This window comes from Watersipora subatra, chromosome 9, assembly GCF_963576615.1.
Source record: "Watersipora subatra chromosome 9, tzWatSuba1.1, whole genome shotgun sequence".
NCBI classification, from domain to species: domain Eukaryota; kingdom Metazoa; phylum Bryozoa; class Gymnolaemata; order Cheilostomatida; family Watersiporidae; genus Watersipora; species Watersipora subatra.
This window is the reverse complement of record NC_088716.1, coordinates 53,613,074-53,627,668: the sequence shown is the minus strand read 5'-3', so window position 1 is coordinate 53,627,668 and position 14,595 is coordinate 53,613,074. Positions and strand designations below refer to the sequence as shown.

The following is a 14,595-nucleotide window of genomic DNA, read 5'->3' as shown; positions in this document are numbered from 1 at the left end:
TTACGCTTCATAAATTCTTTACAAAAAGGGAGGAACCATCTGGGACGAAGAGATTTACCGAATAGATTTGCTAGAGAGATAAACCCTCCAGATGAGTTACCTTAAATTGTTTTGGAGGAGGATTCTCCTTCAAAGGTGTATAGTGAACGTGCCATTGCTGTTTATATTTTCTTTTTCCTACGATTTTTGATGTAACTTATCTGTTGCATTTTTTTGTTGTTTCATTATCAATTTCCGCCCAATTTTGGTCATTGTATCTTAACCTTTAATGTTTTTGGTGTTTTAAGAGCAAAACATACGGAATGTTTACTTTTGTTTTCTTTTCCCATCATCATTAATAGAAAACCTTTTATTAAAATTAAACACATATCTACCCGTTTTTATTTATAGTGTGCAGTATACAGTACAGTTTATGGTGTAAAATGTAAAATACTTTACTGGAGTTGTTTTCTCTCCTTGGAATGGATTAAAATTTACTTACATTCATTCTAATGGGAAAAATTGTTTCGGATCTCGAACAACTCGGTTTTCGAACCGTGGTTCCACTGTACGTTATTAAAAGATATACGTCGCTGAAAGTTATGAAATTTTAAATTTACAGTGGTTTAAAAACCTTTGCAATTGTTTTGCTTATTTTTATTTTAGTTGTCTCTCACAAAACTTTCTGGTATTATATGAAGTTTGAAAGTTACAGTTGTTTGACAAAGTTTGAAAACCTTTACAGTTGTTTTTATTTTCTCTGTTAGTTTATTTCAACTACACAAAACACTTTTCTCATGATATGTAGTGCAGCACCAGTGTTGGGCATGCCGCCGTTGTTGTATACAGCCCCGGTGTTATATGCAGCCCCGGTGTTGTATGCAGCCCCGGTGTTGTATGCAGCACTAGTGTGGCGCTTATTACCAGAGTTGTACCGAACACCAGGGTTGTGTCTAGCACCAGAGTTGTGTCTAGCACCAGGGTTGTGCCTAGCACCAGGGTTTTATCTAGCAAATATTTGGTGAACAAGAACACCTCTTAGTCAGGTATTGATTTCCTTACCAAGATTGAAATCAAATGAATTCACTGCGCTATCACTCCTTAGTTAAGCTAGATTGTTGCATATTCCTTTTTCAAGAAAATAGCTGCCTATTTAAAATAATCTAATTTGAGATCAGTACATGTATTAGTTTTGATGCGTCCAATACACAATCAAACAACGACATGTAATATTACTACAGTCACACCATCATTCACTAGTTTGTTGGTTTGATACAGAGCATTGTTGGTTATCTTGCAGACCTGCTTTGTAGGCTTGATAATCTGTAATTCCTCAATTATTCAGCTTTTCTGTGGCCTGTAATGGAGGATTCCTAAACGATGCTTAATGATGTGGGCGTGTCTAGCCTAGTTTAATGAATAATTATTGCTGGGCGTTCACTGTAGAAATATAAACATAGCCCGTCCCTTCTATAAATGAACTTTAAGCGTGTGGAACCAAGGTTATGGGCTGTTTTTCTAATAAGTAAGTTGTGATCATTTTGTTGCCCTCATTATAAGCAGGCTTGCTAATAGTGAAGCAGTGTATTTGTAACAGAAAGCTCTCTCTCCGGAAACGTAAAGGCATACAATGTCTAAATCGTCTCTAGATAAAGCTATTGATTCTACAGGAGCATTCAAAAAAGTTCCTTCTGTATTCCGCAATTGGATCAAAGGTAAGCCATACATTGAAAATTACTGTCTGAAATAGCTAACAGAGACTTCATATGACAAGCGACCAGTACTCGTACAAACCTTGAATTTGCTGAGTTCAGGTTGTCAACTTACGACATCGTTACATTCCGACCGACAGGTCGTAAACCTGTCTGGATGTGACGATGTTGAATGTTAAAATATAATATCGAAGTGTAACCATGTTTTTAATATATATCAAAGTGTATATACATGTAACATACATGATTACATGTATTGTACCACTGAATACCTGGCGTTACGAATGGAAGTAAAAAGGTTTTGCATAGAAAGTTTATTTTTAATCAGCATGTACAACATTTATCATTGTAACTTTTACATGAAGATGTTTCACCACATTTGTTTATATCTGCTTGTGTCCGGTCAATGACCAATTTAAATATTCGAAATCGAAAGACAGATCAAACAGATTGTTCAAAAACATGTCTTACTTCATAGGCTACACATTTCTTAAGATTAAAAACACCTTATAAACAGTGGCAGGTAATGGAGTTGCCACTGGCTAAGTTTCTTTACTCAATAAGTCTGAGCAACTTCAGCTAATGTTTTAGTGTATATAAATAGAGTTACCAGTTAGCAATAAAATTAAGAATTAAAATTCTGCTGCACACTGGATTTGAACTCGCAATCTCTAGTTCTGCAGACAAGCACTCGTCCAATACGCTACGCTTTTCAGCTGGCTATACCATGGAATAAATTGGGCACATACCAATCTTTCATGGCTTCGCGCTCAACATTGCAGCTAGCATTAAAAAGTGCCCATATGGGATTAAAAATACATGTACTTGAACTCACTTGCTACAGTATAGATCTGTAGTAGGCACTGCAGCTGGTATGGTATGAGTTACACAGAAATAAAAACAGTAAACAGAAATAAACACAATAAACTAAAATAGATCTACATTTAAAATGTAAATGGTAAATATTGTATTTTTTGATTGCAAATAATCTTTTGTGCAAAATTTTCTTCATTACTAGTGCAACGCCGAGTTTTCAGCTAGACTATATTTGTAAATTTCAGTGTTTGTCTGTTTGTTGGTCTGTATGTCCAGTTACTTGTACATATAGTGATAAAGTTTTAAAAAATGAAAACCAGCTTTACGCTGAATTTGAACTCGGCATGTCCAGTTCTGAAGGCGGCGAGCTCACCCATTTTAAGTCACACGAGCTTCTTGTGATTGTTTGTCTGTTTTTTGTCTGTATGTCCAGTTACATGTACATATAGCGATAAAGTTTTAGAAAATGCAAAACAAGCTTCACGCCGAATTTGAACTCGGCATGTCCAGTTTTGAAGGCAGCAAGCTCACCCAATAAACCACACGGGCATCTTGTGATACTATGGATTAATCGGATTAATGGATGCTATTAGTCATTACATCAGTTAAAATACTCACTCTTAAAGCACTTGGTGTTAGTAACTAGCACACTTAATCATTACATATACCATAACGTTTATGGAGCTAGCTTCTGACTTAGCTTCTAACAAAGTAAAGATTTTGCAAGCTTACCAGGTAAATTATTCAAGTTCATTGGGTGATAATTACTCGTGCAACGTTTGTTATAGTCTATAAATTCCAATGTTTGTCATTCGACTGTCCAATTATAGTGATATAATTTTAGGAATGAAAGATGCACTTCGCACTGTTTGAACTCGGCACCACCAGTTCTGGAGGTAGCGAGTTTACCTGTTAAGTCACACGGACTACTTGCGTTACAATGGATTATTTGTGCTCAAAGTCATTACTTTGATTAAAATACTCACCCATCGGGTTATTAATTAGAGCTCTTGACCATCACTGTCACATACATGTGTCTACTAAGCTAGCTTGCGACATAGTTTTTACTATAGTCAAGATTTTACTAGCTTACCAGGTGAGTTCATTGGGTAATTATGTTGTTACCCATGCAACTCAGGGCATTCACCTAGTCTTTACTATAATAAGAGATGTGTTTGTCCAAAGCCAGCTAAGAGCATTAGGAAAAAGATTCCACCTCACAAGAATCAAACTCATACATTCGGTTGTGAAGGGTATGTGTACACAAATGTGAAGCCAAGCGCGCTACCACAAAACTATGCAGCCACCTTGCCACATCGCGGAATGAAAACCTATAATTAATTTTAAGTCTTTGTTTGTCGTCCACAAGTCCAGTTACAGCCATAAAGTCATATAAAGGAAGAAAATGCTTTGCACTGAAATTCAACTCGGGAAACATTGGTTTGGCAAACATGTGCGCGCTAACCACTATGCCATGCAGCCACCTTGCCATACTATGAAATAATTAGCACCAACACTGGCATGCTTGTAGATTACGCTTGCGTAAGAGATCATGATGTGAAACAATTATGAGTGCATTTATTCCAAGCTGTGGCAAGCTAGCTGCGTGGCTTAGTGGTACTGCAATTGGGTTCAAAACCATGCATCTGCTGAATGTATGAGTTCGATTTCTATGAGATGCAATCTTTTTACTTAACGTCCAGACAAAAGGACGAACACAATTGACATCGTAGATTTTACATCATTTTGCTAAATCCTTGACAGTTTCTGCTGGAGTGAGTCGTCTCTCCACAAACAAGGAATTTCTGCTATTTGTCAACTTTGATTTTTCCTTTCTCTGATTTGTTTCACATGTTCTTAGTCATGTGCGAATCCTCCACACGCCCAATAGCCTCTACCTCTGCTTCTCTTCGAATTCTTTACGGTCTGCATAACTGAATCCTTTTTCACTTGCTCCACTTAATATATACTAATTTTCTTTCTAATATTTTTGCTCTTTTCTTGATCCGCAACTAAATTGACTTCTGATACGGAATTTATGCTAGACTTATTGAAAATGAAAAAGGCTCTTTTAGTTGCTTCATATCTGCTACTCAATGGTTTTATTTTTCTTAAACTCAAGTTTTTTTCTTTAACAACTCATTCCGGACTTTGTCAATCTGCATTGCGTTAATAATAACCTGTATCATCATTTCATTTACTAGGTCCCCCCATCTGCATGTATTTCCACGTCTTTGTACTCTTTCTATAAATTGATTTAAGCACTCATCTCTTTTTTGTGTCAAAGACAAAAAAGGTGTCTAGTTGGAGCAATATTTTTACTTGCGAAACGTTCTTCGAAAGCTTGTCGAGGTCTCTGATAATGCATTTCTGCCACCTCTATATTCAATGTATTAAATATGTTCATACCATATTCACCCATGCTGTCTAGTAAGAATGATACTTTTTTCTGTTCAACATTAAAGGTAACTATCACTGTTCCTGCTGATGTTTTCCTAGACATAGCTCATTCGAGGTCTTTCTGCTTCAGTCCTGCCCCAATGATAGCAATCTCAAATTTTCTCTATCCTCTAACTCTGCTCTCTGCTCCAGTTATGTATTGGTGTCTTCGCTTTTTAAAATTCGCCATTTATATTACAAAACTCTGTTCAAGCAATAGGGAAAATTCAAAACTAAATCTTCACAAGACAAGATTCACAAGATCAGCTAGTGTTTCTTCTAAAGTTTTGACCAGTTTTTTACCGACTCTTTGAGTTCGAATTTAACCTCCACCAAACTCCTGACACCATGTACTGCGAACCGCATATTTTATATACATTTTTATGTTGGGTCTAGCGCTGAATACATAACCACAAGAATGGGCGTGGCCAAGTGAACTTCGTACTCGCTGCAACATCTGCACAAATAGTTTGAAAGCCTTCATCTTCCTAAATCGTATTGTATCTATATTTGGCTGTACCACACAATTTCTGTTGAAAACATTTTTCTTTTTATTTATTCCAGAGAACATTTTTGTTTCAGTGGACTAACTATCGCATAGGCTAAAAGTATTCTGTTGTTGAGCCAAACTTTCGTACTCGATGCAGCATAATTGATCTGCACTGCCAGGCATGACATATCTGCTTGGTACTCTACTAACTGCTAACTATATGTATGCACAGTCTCATAAAGAGGTTATAGATTATAGTCGCAGCCGTCGTAAAGTCCGTCAGTTATAAGTCGCATAGGTCCGTCAATCAACGACAACCTGTGTTTCAATTAGCGATATGCTACAGAGCTGTTTCAACAGAGTGCTAAACTTTACTCTGCATGTTTTCATGTAGCTGATGGAAGCACAAGATTTGCTCCAGAGCCAGGAAGATATCACCTTTATGTGAGCTATGCTTGTCCTTGGGCAAACAGAACACTCATACTGAGGAATCTGAAGGGCCTCCAAAAAGTCATATCAGTAGACGTTGTTCACTGGTTCCTTGGTGGCCAGGGATGGTATTTTAATCCAGAGGTATGTTTTCTGACAAGATTAAAATGTGGTAACTTGACACCTATAGTTATGTACTTGGTATATGTATGTACATACTTTAATTTGACAGGTCGAGGGCTGCACACCAGATACAGTGCATGGCTATACTCACCTGAGACAGGTTTATGTAGAACATGGTGGAGGTAAGCTAATAGTTCTCTAGCTACGAGTAGTTGTGGATGCCATAAAATAATTGATTAAATCGCTCAAACAGATTGACAAAAGTTATTCATCAAGTCTTCAGATAAGAAATTTTTGGAGCAAGATCTTTTTGGCTTTGAGCCTGTTTGTGTCCCCATGTGTTTTTGCAGTTTGAAGAATTCTAAACTAGCAAAGCAATATTGGCTTTGTACTTGGCAAAAAGCTTCCATCAGTATTAGTGTGAACGCCCTTTAATTGTTACTGTCTTTAGTTATTAGTGCCCTATAGTTGTTAGTACTCTTAGTTGTTAGTGTCTTATAGTTGTTAGTGTCTTATAGTTGTTAGTGCCCTATAATAGTTGTTAGTGCCCTATAATAGTTGTTAGTGCCCTATAATAGTTGTTAGTGTCTTATAGTTGTTAGTGCCCTATAATAGTTGTTAGTGCCCTATAATAGTTGTTAGTGCCCTATAATAGTTGTTAGTGCCCTATAATAGTTGTTAGTGCCCTATAATAGTTGTTAGTGCCCTATAATAGTTGTTAGTGCCCTATAATAGTTGTTAGTGCCCTATAATAGTTGTTAGTGCCCTATAATAGTTGTTAGTGCCCTATAATAGTTGTTAGTGCCCTATAATAGTTGTTAGTGCCCTATAATAGTTGTTAGTGCCCTATAATAGTTGTTAGTGCCCTATAATAGTTGTTAGTGCCCTATAATAGTTGTTAGTGCCCTATAATAGTTGTTAGTGCCCTATAATAGTTGTTAGTGCCCTATAATAGTTTTTAGACCCTATAATAGTTTTTAGTGCACTTTGTTGTTAGGAATTAGTTTGAAAAATTGTCAACTTAATTTTTTCAAAACATTTCATTTGCTAATCTAATTTGAAGGAGTTTCAAAGCAAAGAATGGTAGAGAGTTGGAGTGATCTGCTCATTATTTATTTTTGCTATCAAAAATCTGGTAAGATAATAGCAACAGATCTTTTCAACATTACCTACTATGAGTTTGCGAGTTTTAAAGAGGTGTGGTAGAGAGTTGGAGTTATCAGTCTGTGGTATATCAACAGTAGGCTTAACATTTGAGCAGACTATTATGTGTAGTTATAACAATTATAATGATAAACAAATCCTATGTCATACCTTTTATGTAATAACATATTTTTGTTAAAATTTTAGTTAGTTCAAGTTATTTTGACATCTTGATTTTAATGATATTTACTGGAACATGAAAGTAAAAAACTAAAAAATTTTTTTTTTTATTGTTATGGAGAATGCATTACAAAATAATTATTTGTTTAGGTTTTTGTGAAGATGCAATAACCTAGCAATTGCAATAATCTAATACAATAGCATGAGAAAAATTATAACGATTTGATAAAAAATTTATTACTACCTAGATTATTACCGCGATAGTATTTTTATGGCGCCTTACAGTACCTCGTGTTGCGTGTTCACAACTCGAGTTGCACAACTCGAGTTGCACAACTCAAGTTGTGAACACGCAACGGGACTTTGTAAAAGTAAGGTGCAATATATTGGTATTACGGTAGCATAACCGTAGATCTGGCTATATTAACAATGCCAGCAATAGGCACCCGTTAGCTAATAGAAATTAAACTATGTATGTATGTACTGTAAAACTAAAGCTAATGGCGAATTATAGTGTCCCGAGTTTACAACTTGAGTTGTACAACTTGAGTTGCACAACTCGAGTTCATCAAAACCCAAGCCGAGTTCTTTCAACAACTCGAGTTCAACAACTCGGCTTGAGAACATCTCATCATTTCATTTCTCTAGCTATATTTTCTAGATGGACTTTTTTTGATGCATCATTAAACGCCGCTGAAATAATTTTTATGTTCATTTTCGGTGTTTATTCAGTTTCTTGTCAGGTTCTAAAGAGAACTCTTTTTTCATTTGAAAAAAATGTTGCCCGGCTCCCACATAGATTGTTTTTTAGTTTGCTTTTACATTCTACAGTTGTTTTTGTCTCGTTATATTTATAAAAATAAATATGCGCAAGTATCGCCAATATATATAATTTAAATGTGTCTATATATTTAAATTATTATTATTAAATTTCTGTAGATGTTCTGTAAATAAGACACCCCAATTACTCACTTTGCTTTTTTTACAAACCCGTGTTAGTTTTGCGTAACACAACTCGAGTTCATCAAAAACCCAGGCTGAGTTGTACAACTCAGCAACTCGAGTTGTACAACTCGAGTTGTGAACACGCAATGGAGGCACTGTAAAGCGCCATATATTTTAGTTATATGTTAAGTTATTGCATTTGGGGTAATTCACCAGTGTCACTATTTTTACACATGAGATTATTCCTTGTTGCATTATTTGTGAATTATTTATTCAATTATTTAAATTTTCATTAACATTAATCAATACAAGATTGAAGCATTTTAAAATTAATATAACATACGTATTGGCATGGCATTTTGTCAAAAATCTATAGTTTCATCCTAATCATTCTCTTCCCATAGACACTTTTAATGGTAAAGTATCCGTGCCAGTTCTGTTTGACAAGAAAAACCAGGAGATTGTCAGCAATGAGTCCAGTGAAATCCTTCGCATGTTCAATTCTGAGTTTAATGAATTCTGTGAGACGGAGGAGCAGAAGAAATTAGATCTGTATCCAGAGAATCTGAGGGCTGACATAGACTCACTTAATGGCTGGATATTCCCGTGAGCTTCCAATGCATTATAACAATTTAATTTGAGGACCATGATTGGTGTTGAGTTATTTGTAAGATATTCTTTGATTTGCTCTTTACATGTAGATTGTAAGTTACCTTCTCTATTGCTATCTCTGTTTATTATTTGTGCTTGCGACACCTCATCTCTCTAGTTCATGGCAACAGATCATCCTAACATTCTAGTGTATCCAGTTTTATCATATCGTAGAAATATCTCAATTTATTAAGCTTACCTTAAATATGTATTTGTTTGTGGTGGTTGCTATTGAGCTTGTAGTAAACAGACTAAACCACTCAGCATGTCTAGGGTTATCTCGTACTAAACAGACCGAAGCTTATATTCTGTATCCGTACTTATTTGGCTTGGCAGCAGTTAATGATAGAATTATTCACGTTCTTTTATGTAAAACAGCATTTACTTGTATGTGCAGGTCCATAAATGTTGGTGTGTACAAAGCTGGATTTGCACGAGCTCAAGAACCGTATGACTTGGCGGCCAATGATGTCTTCAATGGACTTGACAGAGTGAGAGTTCATTTTTGAAATTAGATTCTAGATTGTTTTGAGGTATCCACAAGGCAGAAGTGATGGTTTAGCTTGCCAAACGATTATGAGTATACAGTAAACACTCCTACAATGTTAACCTCCTTTTATGTGAATTCCACTTACATGTAGAGTAAATAAATAGTTTTTGCTTCATGTCATCAAGTCGGTGCAAGTTCTCAAATTCAACTTGAATTGCGAGATATAGTGAGCCTTAAACATATCGCTTTCTCTCTTGCCGTACTTTGGAGAAAAAACGGCATGTGGAGGTATCTTTATTACATTATATATATTCTGTAATAGAGGTAGTTTCCTCGATGTCAACAGCAGTACAGTAGATGCTCTAATAACGTTAATAATTCGTTCCAGGAACGTTTACGTTATAAGAACATTAAAATTGCCTATTCCATTCGAGATCTTTCCAAACTCACCCCTTTGGTCATGCAAAAAGGAAAAAACTTTACTTAACTCTTTTAATTTGTGGGCTGTACCGCAACTGCAGAATTATTGGTTTGCATCAACAACTTTCTCCTTTTTACGATCAATCTCACTGGTTATATAGACCATGATTGCGGTCAATTTACAACAAGTTGATAGAAACTGCACATTTTCGACGTTCGTTTACAACGATTTGCTTATATTTCTAAACAGCAAAGTCTATTCTACAAAGTATAGCTAATAACAAATATTTTGAACGACTACAATAAGGCAAAATAACAACATATTTTTACTATAAAAAGCAGTTCTACCTGTTCGTCGTCTATTACTATCCAGGGGTCAAGGCTAAGATAAAGATAATTTTCAACAATACTTCAACTCGTGACATTAAGACTGGTAAACCGACGCTGTAATAGCTACACTTACCATCACCTTTGTATTTTTGAACAATTGTGCAGCTATCCTGTTCACCTTTTTGTCGACACATTTAACGATCTATTACGATGAACTAGAATGTCAGGAAAGTTATATACATGTACATGTATAATAAATAATACGCTGATTGCACCCGTTCTTTCTTGCACAAGTGCGGCAAAATAAACTAACATTCAATTGATTTTAAAAACTCACCTGACTCGACACTTTACGTTATATGGAATTTTTTGCGTAATAGGAAGCACAAACTTTACATAATTTTTTTACATTATCTGGAATTTACGTTATAGGAGGGGTTCTTTATAGGAGCGTCTACTGTATTAGCAATGTTGTCAGCAGTGTCGACAATGTTGGCAGCAGTGTCGACAATGTTGGCAGCAGTGTCGACAATGTTGGCAGCAGTGTCGACAATGTTGGCAGCAGTGTCGACAATGTTGGCAGCAGTGTCGACAATGTTGGCAGCAGTGCCGACAATGTTGGCAGCAGTGCCGACAATGTTGGCAGCAGTGTCGACAATGTTGGCAGCAGTGTCGGCAATGTTGGCAGCAGTGTCGACAATGTTGGCAGCAGTGTCGACAATCTTGGCAGCAGTGTCGACAATCTTGGCAGCAGTGTCGACAATCTTGGCAGCAGTGTCGACAATCTTGGCAGCAGTGTCAGCATGATTAGTAGCATTTTAGCAAGGCCAACCGCAGCACAGCAGTATCAGCAATGTCAGCAATATTGTCAGCAGCATCGACCATGCCAATTGTAGTATGACATTTCGAGCCTATAAAAGCCAACTGCACCATCCACACTGCTCTATGATGGTTTCTATAAGAATTCAGTTTTAAAGAAATACATAATAGCCTTTTGAACACTACGTAATTTGCACAAACAGCTACGAGTTAACAAATCTTATGATGAGCTTTCTCTGCTGACAGGCTGAGGAAATACTGAGTAAGACGAGGTACTTGACAGGAAGTGAACTTACGGAAGCCGATGTGAGACTGTTTGTCACCCTTATTAGATTTGACATGGTCTATGTTCAGCACTTCAAGTGTAATAGAAAAAGAATTACAGGTAACGGTTATTACATTTTCCTCTCTCGCCATTACAAATAATAACTGCTGCCTGTGTAACAGAGTATTCTTAAGCAGACTAGTCAACCAAATCTACCATAAAATGGCAATTACATCTTTAAAAATAATTGTTTCTTAATTACACAATTTTCTGTAAATTGAAATGCTATATGAACTTACATGTGAGTTTTAAAATTAAAATTGTTTGCCTAAACCAGCTCAGGGTTACATTTTGAAATGTACATGTATTTGTACATTAACTGTGCTAAGGGCTCTCTATAAAGTTTGTAGGACGTCTCAACTGCTACTATGTTATGGTAACAGTTGAAACGAGCAGAGCTATATCTGCATATATGTAGCTCAAAATTAGTTCCTTGACCCATGAAAATGTGATGATTCTGATGGCGTCTGCTGTTTGTTACTCATGATTTCTTTAGAACAAGTTACGGGAGTTTAAATGTTTATGGGCTTTTCCTGATTGTCAGGCAATTTCTTTTGACAGTAAATTTGGCTTGTTCTAAACATGCTCGAACAGTTTGTGATCAAATGTTGTGAAAGAGTAGATGCGATTCATTAGGATCTTAGATGGTTTAAAAGTAGCAAAATTAACAAATATTTGCACAGGATGAATTTTAACACTCTTTTTTCAAAAGTGAGATCATCGGTTTGTCTTGATTTGGTTAGTATACACGACATGTTTTGTGTAAGGAACCTTTGGAACTAAGGCTTTGGATAGCACTGGACCATGTTTGAAGTTTAACTGGGGTCTGCTGGGGTAACCCTACCTGAAATATATTGGACAGGGCTATTGCCCACTCCACTTGCTACTTCTGCATAATGCAGGGTGTGTTTTAGCCATTACCGTAGGTTTCTTTTCACCAGAGTTATATAACTCTGTTAATCACTCTCCTTAGTCACATGTCATATACAATGTATGCTTTTCCTACTCTACAAGGGTAAAGGCTGTTGAATCCAGACACTTGTCTCTACCTGTCAGACTCTTTGCCTGTATACCTTTAAAGTTGGTATAAAATGCATTGGAGTAGATATCTTTTAATTGGTTAATCGGTCGTTAAGGTTCTGTAACGGTAAACGATTTGTTTGAGTCAGGTAGTGACAACTCTTAAGAGGGTTTTCAAATATAGTTTTACGTGAACAAATAGTTGGCTCAAAAATTTGCTCCATCAATATTGAAAAACTTAAATGTCATTTAACAAAAAAACAAAGTTAAAACTATATATCTTGTAAAACTAAGCTAGACTATATACCTAATTTTCATTTTATTCTGTGTAAATATTACAAACTACTTTATAGCATTTGTTTGGCTTGATTTGACAAAAGGAGTGATTGACCTACAGAGGTTGGATGAGTGGCAAAGTGTGAAGGCTCTTAAATGATGCAATGAATTGTATTCTTGTTTCTTCAAAACTTCATTGTTCATCCAACTGTTTACAGATTATACAAACTTGTGGCCATATGTTAGAGATATCTACCAAATCCCGGAAGTCAAAGAAACGATCAACATGGAGCATATCGTCAAAAGTTACTTTGTGAGTATTTAGTGTTTGTTTCGTATCCTACATATGCGACCATGACCATGAGCGCAATAGCAAAATTCTCAACTCTACTTCAACATACTAACTTATGTTATTATCTAAAACCATGCAAAATAGCAATATCTTCCATGCCAAAACTTTATTTTGTGTATCAAAATTGTGATTGAATGGATTTTGTTGCATCAAATAGCAGTAATGTCTTACAGCTAGCTCTAAATGATTTATTCGGTATTGATTGCATTAATTACTGGCTTGTGCCATTGCTCTATTAAGCTACTGATACCAACAGGTTTCTCAGACAAACATCAACCCTTATGGCATTGTACCAATAAATCCCATACTGGACTTTGAGGAGCCTCATCACAGAGAGAATATGTGAACAGAGATGAGACAACTCACCAGTCTTTATTTACAAAAAATTCAGTCCAGTGTTCATGTATGGCTAATTTATATGTTATGATCGACGTCGTTGTAAAGTAAAAAATACACTGTTTTGTTATGTTCTATAAGATGATGATTTGGAATAACGTCTTTTATTTTAGCTCTAGTGATACATAACACAACTTGTCATGCTCGCATTCAAATGCTAAGGGCCAAACAATCTAGAAGTCATAGTACTTCTCCTTGACATCAGTGCGCACATTTACACACTATAAAATAACACAGCAGTTATTGATATCAAGAGAATAACTCCAATGTCTAAACTTAACATGCCTCTTCTTCAACAGTCATGTTACACTCTGTAAGCTGCTAGATTGTACAAGCGCAAATGCAAAATAATGCCAATGTAAAATAATAAATTGTTAGTAATTCAACTCTCGTGAACGTTTCTAGAACTAGATATAGTCAAACTGAAACGCCTAAATTAGCACTAGTAATATTGAAATGGGAATACATTGGTATGTGATATAGTCTTTGTATCTAGCGGGTGGATTAGAAGTTCTGCTACTTCTCCTTGGTGCTGGTTCACTTATAATATCTTCTCCATCTGCAGCAATGTCATTAGGGAACACCAGTATCACAGCCACCATATCACCTGCCTCGTCAGGCCTAAAAACAACACCAGACTCCGGCAGCAAATATGGTTTAACAAAAGTACTGTTTCTGGAGTAATTACGACCATTTTTCAGTCTAACAGTGATCATGCTACCACATTTTTCAACCACCTCCCTAGGATCTTTACAAAATGGCGTGTCAACCTTGGATTTTTTTCATTTTTCAACAGTACTTGATCCCTCAAAGCAACCTGTGATGGCTTGGCATCTCTAGTTTGATCAGTATATAACCTACTAAGTCCTTTAACCATGCTATCCCTGTCAGACACAGCTAAATCCCTAAATGATTCTATAAGTTAGGGCAATTTCGTCCTAACCATGCAGCTATGCTGGTGACTGCCCAGTGCTAGGGTGGGCAACTAGCCTATAACATACTTTCTTAACTCAGATTTCCAATCTAACCCTTCACTGAATGCAATTCTGATTCTGGTTTTGTCTCTCAACCTGGCCATTAGCCTGGGGCCATAGTGGTGTGGTTTTAACATGTTGGATCCCAAAATGTTCACAAAAATTCTTAAATTCTGAAGAAACAAATTGAGGACCATTGTCAGTCTTTAGAGAAAGAGGCAAACTGAGTATAAAACATATTCTCAAGCACTTGAATTGTCTTGTCTGCTGTGATTAATTTCATAAA

At 36.1% G+C, this 14,595-nt stretch overlaps 1 protein-coding gene across 1 annotated transcript; it reads left to right on the top strand.

Annotated features, from left to right (window-relative positions):
• Nucleotides 1-1,552: 1,552 nt before the first annotated feature.
• LOC137403929 (glutathionyl-hydroquinone reductase YqjG-like) lies at nt 1,553-13,431 on the top strand. Its single transcript, XM_068090050.1, has 8 exons — nt 1,553-1,694; nt 5,831-6,009; nt 6,098-6,170; nt 8,661-8,862; nt 9,305-9,398; nt 11,213-11,351; nt 12,806-12,900; nt 13,196-13,431. The coding sequence occupies exons 1-8, from the start codon at nt 1,610-1,612 to the stop codon at nt 13,283-13,285; spliced, it is 957 nt and encodes a 318-aa protein (XP_067946151.1). The 5' UTR covers nt 1,553-1,609; the 3' UTR covers nt 13,286-13,431.
• Nucleotides 13,432-14,595: the final 1,164 nt, after the last annotated feature.